The sequence below is a fragment of the Sebastes fasciatus genome, chromosome 23, assembly GCF_043250625.1.
Source record: "Sebastes fasciatus isolate fSebFas1 chromosome 23, fSebFas1.pri, whole genome shotgun sequence".
Classification (NCBI taxonomy): Eukaryota; Metazoa; Chordata; class Actinopteri; order Perciformes; family Sebastidae; genus Sebastes; species Sebastes fasciatus.
Genome location: NC_133817.1, coordinates 6,678,027 through 6,696,263, shown reverse-complemented (window position 1 = coordinate 6,696,263; position 18,237 = coordinate 6,678,027). Strand labels below are relative to the sequence as shown.

Below are 18,237 nucleotides of genomic sequence, written 5' to 3'. Positions count from 1 at the left end.
TGTTGGGGAATATCGCTCACTGTTTTAATGTACTGTACGTTCTTAATCATTTAAATCCATGGTTGTGAAAACAAATGTTTAGTTTAGTTCATTTATTATCTGTTCAAAATGTACCTTCAAGAGAGATTTGTCAAGTATTTAATACTCTTATCAACATGGGAGTGGAGAAATCTGCTGCTTTATGCAAATGTATGTATATATTTATTATTGGAAATCAATTAACATAAAACAATGACACATATTGTCCAGAAACCGCAGGCAGGCAACAACAGTGTGTCAGTGTGCTGACTTGACTATGACTTGCCCCAAAACTGCATGTGATTATCATAAAGTGGGCATGTCTGTAAAGGGGAGACTCGTGGGTACCCATAGAACCCATTTACATTCACATATCTTGAGGTCAGAGGTCACGGGACCCCTTTGAAAATGGCCATGACAGTTTTTCCTCGCTAAAATTTAGCGTAAATTTGGGGCGTTATTTAGCCGACAAGCTAGTATGACGACGTGGTTGGTACCAATGGATTCCTTAGATTCTCTAGTTTCATATGATACCAGTATCTATCTTCACTTTGGCTTTAAAACTGAGCCTGCTACAAAAGATTGGTTGTGTTAATGCGTTAAAGAATTTAGTGGCGTTAAAACAAATTTGCGTTATTATCACGTTAATAATAATAAGCCATTACTTCTGAAATAGTAACAAGCCAAAGTGCACTTACCCTTTTTACATTCATTATTTTGTACACTTCTCGTTAAATTTATACACTAAAAACGAAATAAAATGAAATATACGTATTTGTTTTGCATTTGTTCTAACCTAGTTTTTGTTAACATGCTAATTCCTCTTAGTTCATGATGACTCACTCCAATTTGGAACAACTTATTTTTTTTACTTTATTCATTAATTGTGTAGTTTTAAAGTCCACCAAATCTCTAAATTTGAAAAGTTTATAAATAATATGTTGGTTGGATGGTTCATGATAATCAGTTTACAGTTCTTATAGCTCGCCTCTGTATGGACCTGGGACAGTGCCAAGTTGTAAAATCTCATTGTATAACTGCTTTTTCTTCAACCTTATCTCCATGCGTTTGTCTCGGTATTCCATTTCTGTGTCAGTATTATCTGCGTCCGACAAATGCTGCACCTGATGAGGCAGTAAAAGGCAAAGCTTTAACAAAAAAAGCCTCGTTTTTTTTTCTCTTGACCAGATAAAATCTGATACTTTGACACCAAATAAGACTTTGAGTCCACGAAAAGTGTGTTATTTGATGTTAATGAGTGTAAAGAGAGTGTTAATATGCAGGTTAACCACAGACAAAGAGATAAGGCTTATAGTTATTGAAGTGCTTTTTAGCTTGCAGTGAGCTGTATTCATACCATGTAAGAGTTATTTTTTTATTGGTTCACTTATATGATGGCACAGTTTATTACATGCTTTCTGATAACAGACTGATTATAGAAGAAAATGGGACATTATCAGATCAGTAGCAATTTGATATTGGTTTATAATATTGATTTCTGGCGTGTTGAAGTCTGGAGGAAATTAAAATTTTGTTGACCTGTGGAGCTTTATCTGTTCTCTACACACATTCACAGAATAGTATATGACCTACAGCCCAGTGGGAATCCCTCTTAATCTTTAACTATCTTTGTGGCAATCATGTAACGCAAGCAGGATTTAATAGTAAAGCAAACAGTTAGTTCCCAAAGATTTAAGATTTCACTAAACGTTTAACCCAAACTTTGTATCAATTTAATATGACAAAATGATGTGACAACTTGCTTTGTCTATCACAAACATGATGTGGGGGGAAAAAACAAACAAGTTTACATTAGATTAGATTTAAACTAATCTAATCTCAATGAATGTAAATCCAATCAGTGTTGAAAGCAGGTCTGTTAATGTGTGTTTGTGTGTGTGTGTGTGAGCTTAATCCATCATGGGAGGAGTCTACGTGTTAAACACAGTCATTCACCCCTTCCCTTAACATCTGTGCAAGGTGCAATTACATCCTTTTATTCTTTTGTATTGGAATAAGCCTCATTCAAACACCTTTCATTGCAAAAGAAAAGTAGATTAATCCTCTCACACGGAAGTCTTTGAGGAGAGATTATTACCGAGGTAATCACTTTACAACAACACTCAGTTTCACCATTTAAAGATATTCTGAGAATCAGTCTGAGCGGTAACGAAACCTAATGAAATCAACAGTTTCATCCAACATGCTTGTTGTTTTGTGTGTGTTTCCAGCTCTTCCTGGCCTCTCTGGCATTTGTATACTTCTCCAAAGCCTTTGGTGGAGCCTACATGAAGAGCTCCATCACCCAGATCGAGAGGCGCTTTGATATCCCCAGCTCCCTCATAGGGGTCATAGATGGCAGCTTCGAAATGGGTATGTGCAACTTTTTTTTTATTTTAAAGGTACAGTGTGTAGGGTTTGGTTGCAGATTGCACCTCTCCGCTCACTCCTCCCTTTCCTAAGACTGCGGTAACGTGAGTGCAAAACCGTGGCGTTCGCCTCGCTCAGAGGCCATCCTTACCATAATAACACTACTTTAGGAGCAACGGAAGTTAGATGGCAGCTGGCGGTACCACGGTTTTGCACTATAGGGTTCACGTTACAGGTTCACAAGTGTGTCATAGAACTACGGTGGCCTTCAGGTCACGTAAAAAGGCAAAAGGTAGACTCCGTGAAGAGGACCCGCTCCCTATGTAGATATGAAGGGCTCGTTCTAAGCTAACGAAAACACAACGATTCTTAGTTTCAGATGATTATACACCAATGAAAACATAGTTATGAATGTTATATTCCATTTCTGCTAATAAAAAATTATTATAGAAATATTACACACTGTTCCTTTAAAAAAGTCTTTATGCTTAGCTCTGCTAACCACCTACAGTCTCTAGCTTCACATTTAGCATACAGACATGAGAGTGGTATCTAATTGTGCAACTCTCTGCAAGAAAAGTGAATGTTTTCCAAAATGTCAAACTATTCCTTTAAGCAAATAATTCATTCATTCATTCAGTTATTTTGTGATTCCTCTCTCTCCCCAGGCAACCTGTTGGTAATAGCCTTTGTGAGCTACTTTGGTGCGAAGCTCCATCGTCCCAGGCTGATTGGTATCGGCTGTGTGATCATGGCTTTTGGAAGTTTCCTCATAGCCCTGCCTCACTTCTTCCAGGGACTGTTAGTACACCCTTTTTACTTTATCTTCTTAATATTCAAATGTTGTAAATACTGTAACTGCCCTGCAGTAATGATACACATCATTAATTACAATCAAATGATATGGCTCTTGGAGGCAGAGCTGCTGTGGAAGCAGAGACAATTGAACCACAATGAGAGAGAACTTAAGGTTACTTAACGTAACCCCGGTTCTTTGATAACAGAGTGAGGTGTTTCACTATGGGGAATCGCCTCGGCGTGACCAACTAAGGAAGCTCCAATGACACAACGTCTGTCATTGACAGACAGGTCGACCTGTGTTAGGGCTACGCCCCCTCATATTAACACAGTCGACCGCCCCTTACAAATCATTCTAGAACGGTTTCTTTCCGTGTCTATGCATGTAGGGACGTGCTGGTGAAACACCTCACTCTGTTATCAAAGAACCGGGGTTACGTTAAGTAACCTTAAGTTCTTTTTCTAACTTCGTTCGGTGTTTCACTATGGGAGATATAGACCACTCCCGTATTGCATACGTTTCCCGAAGCCATAAACAATAAGCCAGACAGTGAACATCACACCGACCCTGGCGTGTTTGCCTCTAGCACAGCCCGTGCCAAGGATGGCCCCGAGACATCCAGCCTGTAGAACCTTAAAAAAGTGTGAGGCGTAGCCCAGCTCGCCGCAGCACAAATGTCCTGCACTGACACTCCCTTGAACAGGGCCCATGAAGTGGCCATGCTCCTAGTGGAATGGGCCTTTAACCCCTGTGGAGGTTGCAGACCTCTACAGCCATAAGCCAGGGATATGGCCTCCACAATCCAGTGGGATAGCCTCTGGCGGGACATCTGTAGGTTGACTCCACCACCTTAGGCACAAACGCTGGATTGGGCCGTAGGCAGACTTTAGTGAGCCCTGGGGCAAACTGTAAGCAGGAAAGGCGGATGGATAAAGCCTGTAAATCACTCACACGCTTTGCTGTGGTTAAGGCTAAGAGCAACACTGTTTTAAGTGAAATAAACTTCATCCCCACCGCCTCTATAGGCTCAAATGGGTGATGAGAGAGGGCGTCCAACACGACCGACAGATCCCACAGAGGAACCAGGGGCCTGGAAACTGGAAGCTTGCGGCGTGCACCTTTCATGAAGCGACAACTAAAGGATGTTGCCCCACCGGCTTCTCTCCAAAGCCTACATGACAGGCTGAGATGGCCGCTAAATACACTTTAATGGTAGAAAAGGCCTTACCCTTATTTACCAATTCCTGCAGGAAACATAGCAGGTCAACCACCGAACACTGAAAAGGAATGGTGTGCCTCGAGTCGCACCACTCCTCAAAAACCCGCCACTTACAACTGTAAAGAGAGCGAGTGGAGGAGGCCCTCGCACTCTGAATGGTGTCAATGACCTGTGCGGGCAGGCCTGCCGCGTTCAGGTTCCACCTTTCACGGGCCAGGCCCAGAGCGCCATGCGGTCTGGGTGTGGGTGGTAGATCTCCCCGCGCGCCTGGGATAGAAGATCCCTGCGTATGGGGAGAGGCCACGGTTCGCCCACTAGAAGCTGAATTATTTCTGCTACCCAGTGCTTGGACGACCACCGCGGTGCTATCAGGATTAGCGACAAGCTCTGCTCTCTCACCCTGGCTAGAGTGGGGGAGATCAGGCTGAGAGGGGGGAATGCATAGAGCAGCACGTTTGGCCATGAGTGGGCCAGCGCATCCACCCCCAAAGGTGCATTTACGTCTGACAGGGAGAAAAACAGTCGACAGTGAGCGTTTTCCTGCGAGGCGAAGAGATCTACGGCTGCCCGGCCGTATTTCTGCCACACCTGCTCCACCACCTGCGGGTGGAGAGTCCACTCTCCGTACAGGGGGTTTCCCCGGGACAGGAGATCTGCGCCCCTGTTCAAAACGCCCGGCACATGAGCCGCTCGGAGGGACATTAGCCTCGAGCTGCTCCACATGATTATCTTCCGAGCTAACCTGTGTAACGGCAGTGAGCGAGTCCCGCCCTGGCGGTTGATGTATGCTACCACTGTACTCTCCCCTCCGACAGCGTGACTCGATAGGAGAGCGAGTTTATGTTGAGACCCAAGTATTCTGTACATTGTGCGGGTTCTACTCGACTCTTTGCCCAGTTTATATTGAACCCAAGATCCCCGAGGTGATTTATCACCGCAGCGGAATCCCTGACTGCCTGCTCCCGTGAGTGGGAGCATATCAGGTAGTCGTCTATGTACGAGAATATCCTGATGCCGCTGTTCCGTAACGGAGACAGAGCTGCCTCCACACACTTTGTGAACACCCTTGGTGCTAATGACAGCCCGAACGGGATGGCTTGGTATTCGTAGGCTCTGCCTTGATACGCAAACCTGAGAAACTTCCTGTGTGCGGGATAAATGGCGATGTGAAAATACGCGTCCGAGAGATCGATTGTTACAAACCAATCTCCTGGACGAATAGATCGACAGAGCACTTTGTGTGTTAACATCCTGAAAGTGTACTTTCGTAGGTGTCTGTTTAACACACGGAGGTCTAAAATGGGCCGTAAGGCTGAGCCGCCCTTCTTGGGAATGAGGAAGTAACGGGAGTAAAAACCCCGCTGAGCTTCCTCGCTCGGGACGGCTCTGATCGCCTGTTTGTTTAGCAGGGATGCTATCTCGTCCTCTAGGACAAGTGCTGAATCCCCCCTGGCTACTGAAACTAACACACCGTTGAATCTGGGTGGTTTCATAGCGAACTGTAGCCTGTAACCCTGGGTAACAGTGGACAAAACCCATGGGTGAACTGCGCATGCGCGCCACTGGTCTGTCCGCGCAGCGAGTGGGCTGTGCACGTCCTGCGGTGACGTCACCTCCATCACCTGGAGGGAGCGGCCTCCCCTCAGAGGAGCGTGAGCTCCATCTGCTGGGATTATGAGGCCATGACCTTGTTTTGTTTTTATTTTGTTTTGGGGGGAACATTTCACCCTCGGCCCTTGGCCTGGCTGTGAAAATGCACTTTATTTCTTTTAGTGTTGAACTGGGTACAAGTGCTTGGTGACACTGTGTTACCTGCCCCCTGTTCTCTTCCCCTTGAACATGAGGGGAGAGGAACTGAGAGAGGACCTCTGGAAAACTGGAACATACCAGGGCCTCTGAAGCCTGAGCTTGGGGGCTCTGCTCCACCTCCATTCCCTTTCTTTTCTTTGAGGGAGGGGGGGAGGGAGAAGCAAGGGGTGTTAGGTCGCACGCCCCTTCTTCCCGTCCCCGGGGTGGGATGGGCGGTTTCTTGCTGCAACTGCAGCGAAAGAGCGTTTGCCCCATGGCTTAGCTTTTTCTGACCGGGGCTGCTGGCTAGTCTGTTGACCAGCTGCCTGTTTCTGTGATCTGCGGTCCGACCCCTGTCTCTCCCTCACTGCTGAGGCTGCAGCAGCAAAGCCAGCCCTTGGTCCCTGAGGGGGGCGAGAGATGGGTCGTCGGGGTAGGCAGAGGTCAAAAGCTTCGCCCTCTTGTTTTCTGAGGGTGCTGGTCTCTCTCATTTTCTCCAGAGCTGGACCGAAAAGACCTTTGGTGGGGTCGTATGCCGCATCCATAACCTCTGCCTTCTGAGCATCACTCAGGCCTGAGAGATTCAGCCACAGGGCCCTCTCACCTGAGACTGCAAGTCCCATTACATGACCGCAGCCCTGCACTGCGCCACGTGAGGAGCGCAGGATGAGGTCGTTCACCACACAAATCTCATCCCATAGAGCAGGGTTAGGTGAACCTGAGTCCAGCTGTCCACCCATCTCCTCCAGGATTTCCGCCTGGTACGCAGAAAGCAGTGTCATTGCATTAAGAGAGCACACTGATTGCGCTGCGTACTTATACATCCTCTGGAAAACAGACGCCGTGAGTCGCTCCATTTTACTAGGTAGAGAGATGTTGGAAGAAGCTGAGAGAGAGCGACGGTTTGGGTGGAGGTGATAAGCCACTGAAGGCTCCACCGCTGGGGGTTCGGCCAGCCCCAGTTCCCCCATTCCGTGGATCTCAAGCTTTGAGTAGCCTTTGGTGGGAAGCTTACTCTTAAATGGGCTGGACCAGTACCTGCTCATTTCTTTCATGCAGGCAGGCACTGCTGGCAGGAGTTGTTTAGATGGTGGTTGGGCTGGTGGGAGCCTCTTACCATCATATAGATCTCTCTCCGCCCCTGTGGCGTCCTGGGCTGCGGGCCATTGAATCCCCAATTTGGACGCGGCCCGTTTGCAGACCTCGTATAAGTTGCTGTCCACTGTGGGAACAGCATCAGATACGCTGGGGGGTCTGGACTGTTGAAGAGGAAATGTGGAGTCATCCTCCTCATCCTCCATGTCGTCCGTGCCGAGGAGGTCAGAGCTGGCATCGCCCTCTGCGTCCTCACAGCCCGGCTCCACCTCGAGGAGCTCCTCGAAAAGTGGAGGCATGTCCGGGCAAACAGCGTCCATCGAGTCCGCCCAGCCGGTTGAGGCTCGCGGCTGATGGGTGCTGGTTGTGGCTTTTGAGATGGCTCCAGACAGGCACGGGTCCTGACTACTGGCCACTGCCACTCTCAGCCTCCTTTCCAGGGTCTTTTCTGGCATTGACGCACAGTGGGTACATAACTGGGGGTTAGCCAGCGATGCTTGAGCGTGTTTAGCGCCCATGCAAGCTATGCACATAGGATGAGGGTCCTTGCCCGAGATGGAAGCCCCGCATGACGCAGGGCACAGGCGGGATGCAGCCTCTTTAACCTTCGGCTCAGACCCTTTGGTGGGGGGAGCAGCCGAAGACATGGCGACTGGAAAAGGAGCGAAAAGTATAAATATTCAGCCGTATCAGGCGCGCCGCAACGCGTTAGCCTGTCGGTTAGTAGCGTTAGCAAACGGGGTTTAGCCCGAGCTAACAGCGCACCGTTAGAGTCTGCTCGCCGTGACACGTTAGCTGAACTCCGGGTACTCGGTTCGGCTAACAAGCTAATGCTAACTGAACCTAGTAGGCTCGCCTTAACGCGCTAGCCGTACGGTATAATGTTACACAGTCACCGGCTACGCCGATAAACAAATACAGGTTAGCCGGACACAGCTCGCCTTAATGCGGACACTGCTCGGTTAATTATCCTGTGTAACACCACAAAGTACACTTCTCACGAAGTACTTACTCAGCAAAACCAAACTAAAGCCGGGAACTGCGTTCGGCGACGTTTTCCTTGACGGGTCGTCTGTGAACTGTTAAGCAGAAAAACCAAGCTAGCTTAGATGAGCTGAGGGAGCTATAGTTTCTCCACGGGAAGAAAAGCGAGAATGATTTGTAAGGGGCGGTTGACTGTGTTAATATGAGGGGGCGTAGCCCTAACACAGGTCGACCTGTCTGTCAATGACAGACGTTGTGTCATTGGAGCTTCCTTAGTTGGTCACGCCGAGGCGATTCCCCATAGTGAAACACCGAACGAAGTTAGAAAAAGAACTACTGTTATTTAGGATACAAAAGGGTATATAATATCATAATGAACCTAATTTTACTTATTCTAATGTGCATTAGGTGGGAATAGTCTGTTTGGGGTTTCAGGGCCCCTACCCAAGCTGTGTATGTAGCCCGCCGCCTCCAAGTTCAGTGCACACAGCAAACTATCCAGTACTATATGTGGAAATAGGACTACCAGGACACACGTTTTCTGTGTGTAAATTAATCTAAAGTATTAAAACTACATTTTGACACAAGGCAGGGTCAGAAGATTAGGAAATAACTCATGACCCGGCTTAGTTAATCTTGTGCTTCATCAGGCAGGGCAAATTCCTTGACAAACTTGCAGTTAATTAAATTCCCAAAAAATCCACAGACACACAGTAACTTTTAAGGCTTTTGTGGCTCCTGGGAGTCTGGAGCTCCGAGGCAGGTACCTGCTTTGCCTGTTTGGTAATCCAGCATTGAATGTGCATCTCACTGGCTATTTTTGATAAGGAGATTTTAAGATTTAAAGACTCATACAGTATGTTTGCCCTGTCTGAGTGACAGGTATTGCTGCTTACCCCAACTAAGCCCCAGTAGAGTGCTGCAGGATGGTAAACCCAACACTGGACATCTTCTAAAAGACACTAAAGTTGTTACATGAATTTTTTAAAGAGGACCTATTATGCTTTTTCTAGCATTTTCCTTTCCTTTAGTGTGTTATATCATTTTTTTATGCATGTAAAAGATCTACAGGGTTATAAAGCCCAAAGTCCACGCCAAAGGGAGTTACTCTCCCCCACAGATACTCTGCTCCTGAACTGCTCCTTAAACGCCTTGCTTGAAGTCCCGCCTTTTCTTCCGTAACGTGGTGATGTCACCAAGTAACACATTTGCACAATACCTGCCTAGTGACTAGTTTGGTACGCCCTCAAACAAAGCTAGTTAGAGCGGAGCTGGAGTGGAGTCCGAAGAGTTTGGTTAGGTTTACCAATCACAACAGAGTGGGAGAGCTGACCAATCAGAGCAGACTAGGCTTTTATTTTGAAGGGGGAGGACAGGAGTTCAGTCAGCCAGTATCTGAAAAATAAAGTGTTGTTTTTTTTTTAACATTAAAGCATGTAAACATGTTCTAGTTCTCAATACAGAACCCGTCTGCCTCAAAGAATTTCTAAAATGTAATACAATCTATAACAATTTGCATATGTATGAGCAAACTGGGTATGCACACCACATGTTACATATAAACACTACTGTAATGCTTTCACTGAACATTTTTGTAGTTAATTTATATGCCCTGTAATTTTCAGAAAATCATTCAATCAAGGCATAGATGAAAGAAACAATAATATAATAATAATAATAATAATTCTCAATATTTTCCAGGTATAAATATGAGACCAGTATGTCTCACAGTACATCTGTGAACAGCACTGAGAGCGTCCTGCCCTGTCTGTCCAACCACAGCCTGGCCAAAGCAGACAAGATGCCTGATTTAGCGACCATAACAGGTATAAACAGATAAAACACCTTTTCGAATATCATGTCCGGTTTCATTTCACATTCTGAGCCCAGTTTTTCCTCCTCCATCAGCCTGTGAAAAGGCAGCTGGCTCGTCCCTGTGGATCTACGTATTCTTGGGAAACATGCTGCGTGGAATCGGAGAGACTCCCATCATGCCTCTGGGTGTGTCCTACCTGGATGACTTCTCCAGAGAGGAGAACACTCCTTTCTATTTGGGTTAGTTCATTTTTTTTTACCTCCTACTGTGCTAGTTTTTATGACATTTTTACACACTTTACAGCTGTGTTAGTTTCTACTCTTGGTCACACCTAGCCTGCTTACAAACTCTCCCGCTCTTGGTGTTTTGTTGCTTTCCTGTGTGCCCACTGTGTGTAATGATTAATATGACAGTATTAGAGTGCATAACCTTTCTGTCTCTGTTTCTCCATTCCCCCAGCCTGCATCCATACAGTGGGAATCTTAGGACCTATGTTTGGATTCATGCTCGGGTCCTACCTTGCCAAGATCTACGTGGACATTGGATCTGTTGATTTAGGTATGGGATCTCTCTCAATACAGTACTGTATGTGTGTTAAAGTGGCACAACATGCAGACTGTGTTTTTGGTAGTTCTTACCCATTCAGTCTGTTACCCTTGATTGATTATACAAATATTGCGTAATTGGCTGCGTGCAGACCTATTACACATAACCCCTCTGGCATTAAAGCGCCCTTCAGCAAAACAGTTAACCCTACCTCCCTTTGAACCTACATGGCAAGGTCGTAATTAAAGAGAAAAACAGTTGAGTAATTACAAATCTTCCAGACACAATAGGTTACATCCTGTGGACATAGTAAGACTATTTCGGTGTTTACTGCATTGATTAGAGCTGTTGACATGTCCTCCTGCTATTGTCGAAGCTGTTACGATGAAAACAGTCCTATAAACACTTCATGAATCTGCCGTCTTTGCTCGTCTTTCCTCTCCCAGATGCTGTCACCATCAACTATAAGGACTCCCGCTGGGTGGGGGCCTGGTGGCTGGGCTTCATAGTGACCGGCACCCTGATCCTGCTGTCCAGCATCCCGTTCTGGTTCCTGCCAAAGTCTTTGCCGAAGCAGGGGCAAGAGCAGAGCCAGAGTAAAAGCACAGAGCTCGCCACGGTGGCAGAGCAGGAGAATTTCATGCCGGACGAGAACCAGGATCACGAGGAGAAGCCGGTTTCGTTCAAGGAGCTGGCTAAAGGTACCGTCCAAAGCTTTTGCATCAGCACAAAACGCTATAAAGCAACTGTGATTTGTTTTCTGCGGCCTCAGGTCATGTTGACATACACAACTCTGCATTTAACGGCGGGTCATCACATATGACTTGACAAAAAAAAAGCTTCTAAGATTTTAAACTCCAAGAAATGTATCTCTGTGCAAATAGTTTTTAGGGTTGATGTGTTTAATCATTAACCAGGTGTAGCCCAGACAAACCATCTGTAACCCTGAATCCAGGACTTACAGTACCAAACCACCGTTGCAATCTGCACATGAGTTGAATGACACTTCAGGACAGAGAAACACGTGGAAACAGTTACCTAAGGGCTTAGTTATGCCATAACACCTTACACAACATGATATAACAGTGTTTAACTTTTGTACATTATTATTTGAAAGCGATATCACATACAAAAAGCCGCAAAAGAGAACTAAAAAACAAAACAAAAGAGTGATTATATACAGAAGAAGAAGATAGAGGTTATGTAATAATTCTCTTTAATGTGTGTAAAATGACAATATGCATAATATTCCATAGTGCCTCTTAATAAAACTACTTTAGTTTAATGCTACAATCTCTCTTTGTGCTTTGTTCTTCACCAGATTTTGTTCCGTCTCTGAGGCGACTCTTCAAGAACAACATCTACACGCTGATGATCCTCACGTACCTGGTGGCCGTCAACGGCTTCATCGGCATGATCACCTTCAAGCCAAAGTTCTTGGAGCAAATCTACGGCCAATCGGCCTCCAAGGCCATTTTCCTCATAGGTACGGAGCAATAACTGACCCTCATTCACTTTCGTCTTTACTGCACTTTTTGTGGCCCGAAGGCAACTGAAACAATGATGTTATTGAAGGGAAGCGTGATTGCGAGAGATAAAGTTGACTTGAGATGTAAGCACCAAGTAGCCCACTGTGGAAAGGAGAGCCTCCTTTTGTGTGTGTGTCTATAAAGTAGCGACCTGTGGTATGATTAGGTTTTATGACCAGCACGGCTAGCTGAAAGCGTTATTGTTGGGATGTTTATATTTATATATATATAAAGACATTGTTCCACAATCACCTGCTATTATGAAAATTGCAAATTCATACTATGTGGTGTACGTGGAAAGATTGGGGAGTAGCTAATTTAAAAAAAAAAAAAGATTAAAAAAAATCTACATATTGAGTTAGATGTAACGCCTGAAATGTGTTGCAAGTGAGAGTGCATAAGTAAGAAAATTAATGGATAAATGGTTGTAACAGATAGCTAAAAGTAAATGATTAAAAAACATAGCAAGGAGTAATTAATAAAGTTAAAATAGTTGAAAATAATAAATTAGCTAAAAATATTGAATAAATTAAATTGGTTAAAATTGATAGCTAAAAGTAATGAATAAATAGTTGAAACAATTAACTAAAAGTATTGAATAAATGGTTGAAATAGTTAGCTAAAAGTAATTAGTAATAGTTTAAATAGCATATAATTATTGGTGTTAAATAATTTAAAATATTTCAAATGAACACATTGAAACATGCCAGGTGGTGTTGGTGAAGGGTTAATTGAGTTCATCTGTTAGGACGGGGACCGAAGCTAAAATAACTGTTCGATATCCAAAGGTCATCCATGACTCTATCTCACAGTCCTCTTTATATTTGTTATTCTCGTCAACATGCTTATGTGTTACCCAATGTTTAGGACACATTGTTTTTATTACATTATGCCATAACATTGTGATCAGTAGGACGTTTTCATTTCATAGTATTTCCAGTGTTATTGATCATCCATCCATTCATCCATCCAGGTGTACTGAACCTGCCAGCGGTAGCTTTGGGCATCATCACCGGAGGTTTTATACTGAAGCGTTTCAAGCTGGGTATCATCGGAGCGGCCAGGGTGTCGATAGCTGCCTCCGTCGGGTCCTTATGTCTGCTCTTCATTCAGGTCTTCATCAACTGTGACAAGGCAGAGGTGGCGGGTCTGACCGTCTCATATCAGGGGTGAGTGGCCAAAGTTTGCAACTGAAATGTTTTCGACTCTATCATGAGTTAAGAATGATCTCCATGGAAACTCAGTTAAGCCTTACTGGACCAATATCCCCCAACTCATGCATCTCTGTTCATGTCTGTGTGCACCAGGGCTCCTCAACTGTCCTACAACCAACAGACCTTGTTGTCACAGTGCAACATGGACTGCTCCTGCTCAATGAAGCAATGGGACCCAGTATGCGCCTACAACGGCATAACGTACGCCTCGCCCTGCCTGGCTGGCTGCCAGACCACCACCGGCAAAGGCAAGGACATTGTAAGACAGCAACTTATATTTCCTCATGCAAATAGATAAGACTGGTAGATTAAAAGTAATCAAAGGTAATTCTTCACATCTCTTGTCTTCTGGTTTCTTTAGATGTTTCATAACTGCTCCTGCGCTGGGGAGATGACGACTCCAGGCATGAACATGTCCGCAGTGCTGGGCCAGTGCCCCAGGAAGAGTAACTGTGATCGCATATTCAAAATCTATATGGGTTTGTCCGCCTTGGGGTCGTTCATTTCTGCCTGCGGGGGCACGCCGGGATACATCGTTCTGCTCAGGTCAGAGACACTAAAGCTAAAAGAGCTCAGCTCACATCTTAAATGGTTGCGTATAATGATGCCTTGCAGTGTCTTATTGATTTCTGGCACATGTACTGATTTTGTGTGACACTATTGTAGGTAATATTGCATCTTAAAATGCTGATATCAAGGTCTGATGTGATGATGTTTGGGCTGATCCTCCAGGTCCATACAGCCAGATCTGAAGGCACTGGCTTTGGGTATGCAGACACTGATAGTAAGAACTCTGGGTGAGTATCGAAACTACATGTTGGTTTTGTAAAATAATTATGTTAAAGGTGTTATCTAGGGTACAGGACCATGTTATACTGAGAGCAATGATTAGTGAAATTGTCTCGTGTTATGTGTAAGCACATGTGACCTTGTGTGTTTTCAGGTGGGATACCTCCTCCTATATATTTCGGAGCATTGATTGACCGAACCTGTTTGAAGTGGGGAACCAAGCAATGTGGAGGCCGTGGAGCATGTAGACTCTATGATGCTGATGCATTCAGGTACGGTAAAACCAGACTCTTATTTTAGAGATGGGGAAGATGTGTGTTAATCGTGTAAATCATTTGGATTTCTACACTTTTTACACCATTTTCGCTTTTGTGTTCATAATTCCAAATGAAGGCACCTAAAGAAGCAAAAAATGAATAACTAAATAAACTTAAAGGTATAATGTAACCATTTTTGGTTGCTGTTGGTAAACACACTGCATTCAAAGTTGGCACGTCCTCCTCGGCTCAACGAGCAATTTAAAAAGAGAGAGCAGCGATGGTGTAGCGAGCTACAGAGTGACTGAAGATAGGGAGCGACGTTAGCGAGAACAAAGCTATTAATCAGAAAAATAAAATGTTGTTTTCTGCTTATTTCACGACGGTTACGTTCTAAAACACAAATATACACAACCACAACTCCAAACACCTTCACAGATCCCTGCAGGAAGGTGCCGCTTGCCAGATTTTGAATGAATGCGGGGAGGAACAGGGTGAACTTACAGCGATGTAACAATCTGTTCTCATCTGTGACATAGGGTCGCTTTGTATCTGACAGAGCTAAAAGGGGCCTTGAACGAGCGGAACACGCTGTTATTAGCTTGGGGTTACCCCCCCAAGTGAGACCGAAAGGCTGTTTGCAGAAGAGTCCCGAACACAGCAAAATAAGTAAAGAGAAAATACAGGCAGAGGTCAAGGTCTCTGCAGATACAGACACACTTCTAGTGGGTCATAAGTCATAAGTGGTGATTGAGAGGGATTGTTTTTGTATCAGTCTAAACATTGTTTTTTAGGATTTTTTGCATATTATATCTTTAACCCGTTCCAATATACTTTACTTTCAGAATGACGTTCTTGGGGTTGATTACCGGACTCTACTGCCTATCCAACATACTCTGGGGAGGCCTCTATTTCAGAATTGTCAAGAGACATAAGAAGTTAGCACTGAGGAATCAGGCCAAAGAAAACGGACTGGAGGGTAACGCGGCGGGCAACGGACACGCCAACATCAGCATCACCAAAAACAAAGAAGACGCGGACAATGAGAGCACTATTTAAGGAGTTTGAGGAAGCTCAACACCGTTGTATAATGCAGGTGAACAACACATATTTTCCATTGCCTAAAGTGCTGCATCCATAGTGGACCAAATGTGGTAATGGTACAGTGTCAGCACTCTTTGGTCTTCGAACAGCACAACTCTTTTTTTACACAGATTTTGTGCCGAAAACATGAGCTGCTGTTTGTTCACTTCAAAGGTCAAAGACCCCGACTAGAGCTTAGTTTTAATATGAACAACAATCAAATGACATTAGCCGATATGCAGTCCACATCTGCACAAAAACGCATAAAACTTAGAGGTAATTTTTTGCTCTACTTCAACAGTCAACAGTCAAGAAAACATAATGGGAACATATGCTGTTCACTTATGAGACATTTCAGTATGATGTTAGAGGACGTGAACGTTTGGCTTTTGAGCTTGTGTTCACCATTTACACTTGAATAGGTCAGGTAATGATAGTAATGTCTCATCCCACAGCTTTACATTCAAAGTGATTTATGTATACAGTATATGTACAATATATAGTATGTACAGTGTATAGTTTTAAATACTACTTTAAGTGTTTGTGGTCTAAGATGCGGTAGCATGAGATGAAGTATTGTTCATGTTTTTTCAGTGATTGACGATGTTTTCTTTCATGTTTTTCTGAGAGTTTGTGAGATTATAAAGCTTACTTCATTGAACAGTATTGTTATGAGGACAGTGAGGGTGTTTTTAAGTAAAAAAGTTAACACTAATGTAGAGGTTCAACTTGTCCAGGAAATGATGCCATTTTTGTCAGGTCAGTTTTTCGGGTTGGCACCTTTTTTTGCAGCTCCAAACAAACCTGCTTTCTCTGAGGCCAAATATGAATTAACTTACAGATATAGTTAACCATATTGGCCAAATTCGCTTTCTCGTCCAGGGTGGGATGAAAATATCACTATCACTCTCATGTCTGTTAGATAAACATAGGAAGACTGCAGGTTAGCTTACCACAAAGACTGGACTCTGGACTCTGTCCAAAGGTAACAGAGTCTTCTAAAGCTCACTATTTATACTTTGTTTATTTAATATGTACGAAATACAAGTGTAAATACGACACATTGTGGTGCTTACGAGGGTTATGTGACTATTTCTTGGCCGGGAGCAGTGACCTCCTGGAGTCTTGTCAACACAGCACGTTTGCCTTGCAACCAGCAAAAACGATGTATTAAAGAAATGAGATATAATGTGTTAATTAATAAGTTTTAGTGGCAATGATATTTGGGCTTTGGATAGAGACAGGCTAGCTGCATCCGCCTGTTCCCAGTCTTTGTGCTAAGCTAAGCTATCTGTCTTCTTGCAGTAGCTTTAAATTTAAAGTGCAGAAACGAGAGTGGTATCAATCGTCAATCGTTTTGGATAAAAATTTTGGACACTGACAAAATCATAGCCTAAACATGGTCAAAGGGATCTCAGCCTGTTAACCTTTATTCAGACTGTGCCCCAGCGGCATTTAACATGTGGGGATATCTCACCTGTCTGACTTTACACACACTAACCCTTGTTACATCACATCATATTACACAAACCGTAAAAGGTCATACAAGTTCATATAATCCTTTGACTCACTAGTGTCTGGAAAAGTTCGCTATAGTTTGGACAGTGGACTAAAAGTAGGTGAAGTGTAACTCAAACTTGATTGTAACACTGTAGTTGTGGATGAAAATGTATCATCAGCTAGTATATACAGTATTATTGCTGTTAATTATGAGAATTTATATATTGAGTTAGATGTTTTTATTGTGTCCATATATTTTGTTTTATCATTTCTGCCTTTTATTTCTTTCTTTTTTTCCTTTTTTTTTACAATTTTGTTGATTGTCCTTGAAGCATATCTGTAAACTTAAAGACAGATTTTCACAATATGTTTTTAACCCTGAGTCTTAATTAATTCAGCAGCTAAAGAGCCAGATATTACCTTCAGGAATTAGTGGAAAAAGAGTGAATGTTGGACTTGTGACCAGAAACACGACACCAAATGAATGTTGCTCCTCATCTGGTGGATGTGTAGCAGGTAACTAACAAGTTCGCCAATAGAGTGCTACATGAATGAGTCCTAAAACCCGGAAATGAGTTAGCAATTAAGCACTTCTGGTCTGAAACAAGCTTAAGAGATGTTAACGATTTGTTCTACGATATAAAACACGTCAGTAAATATCCCACTCATGAATTTTGAAGCCTTTGTGTCTTAAAAATTAAGAGTAAATGAGAATACTAAACGTCATCACGCCAACTCATCCACCTTTACAGCCTCGTCGTGTATACTTATACTTATACTTATAATGTTAGCTTTTTACGATTGCATTTACACTTCAAAAATAAAAAAAAGTGGTGTTCATTTGTGAAGATTATCTTGCTGAACGAAACGTGTAAATATCATAAACGTCTGTTTGCCACAGAGCTTATTTTCTGCAATAATCCAAAACCCAATGGAAAAACCCCCATTGGCTTTTTGTTGAGGGAACCCACGACGATGTTAAATTCCTGGTTGGCCTACAAAAATACATCATCCCTGGAGCACTCTATCAATTTAGAAGGTGACAATATTGTCAGTGTTGTGTTCACAGATTTGTTTCTGCTGCACCCAAGTGGTAAAAAAAAATAGTTATTGCAGACTCCAAAATGAATCTAGCAGCTGTGCTTTGAGCTAAATGCAAAAGTCAACATGCTAACAATGACAATGCTATGAATGCAGATGTTTAACAGGTATAATGTTGAGATATTTCAA

At 43.6% G+C, this 18,237-nt stretch overlaps 1 protein-coding gene across 3 annotated transcripts in view; it reads left to right on the top strand.

Moving 5' to 3' along the window:
- slco1d1 (solute carrier organic anion transporter family, member 1D1) overlaps positions 1-16,111 on the top strand; it is a 40,553-nt gene extending 24,442 nt beyond the window's left edge. For 2 of the 3 annotated variants that reach the window (XM_074626048.1, XM_074626047.1), the window contains 13 exons: positions 2,250-2,391; positions 3,057-3,189; positions 9,975-10,099; positions 10,182-10,328; positions 10,549-10,647; positions 11,082-11,336; positions 11,957-12,121; positions 13,138-13,333; positions 13,472-13,637; positions 13,740-13,924; positions 14,111-14,175; positions 14,322-14,439; positions 15,270-16,111. In XM_074626048.1, coding sequence (XP_074482149.1) covers positions 2,250-2,391; positions 3,057-3,189; positions 9,975-10,099; positions 10,182-10,328; positions 10,549-10,647; positions 11,082-11,336; positions 11,957-12,121; positions 13,138-13,333; positions 13,472-13,637; positions 13,740-13,924; positions 14,111-14,175; positions 14,322-14,439; positions 15,270-15,483 — 2,010 coding nt within the window. In that variant the 3' untranslated portion in view covers positions 15,484-16,111. Of the gene's footprint in view, positions 1-2,249; positions 2,392-3,056; positions 3,190-9,974; positions 10,100-10,181; positions 10,329-10,548; positions 10,648-11,081; positions 11,337-11,956; positions 12,122-13,137; positions 13,334-13,471; positions 13,638-13,739; positions 13,925-14,110; positions 14,176-14,321; positions 14,440-15,269 lie in introns of those variants that run through there. The other variant, XM_074626049.1, reaches the window with a different exon arrangement.
- The last annotated feature ends 2,126 nt before the right edge of the window (positions 16,112-18,237 follow it).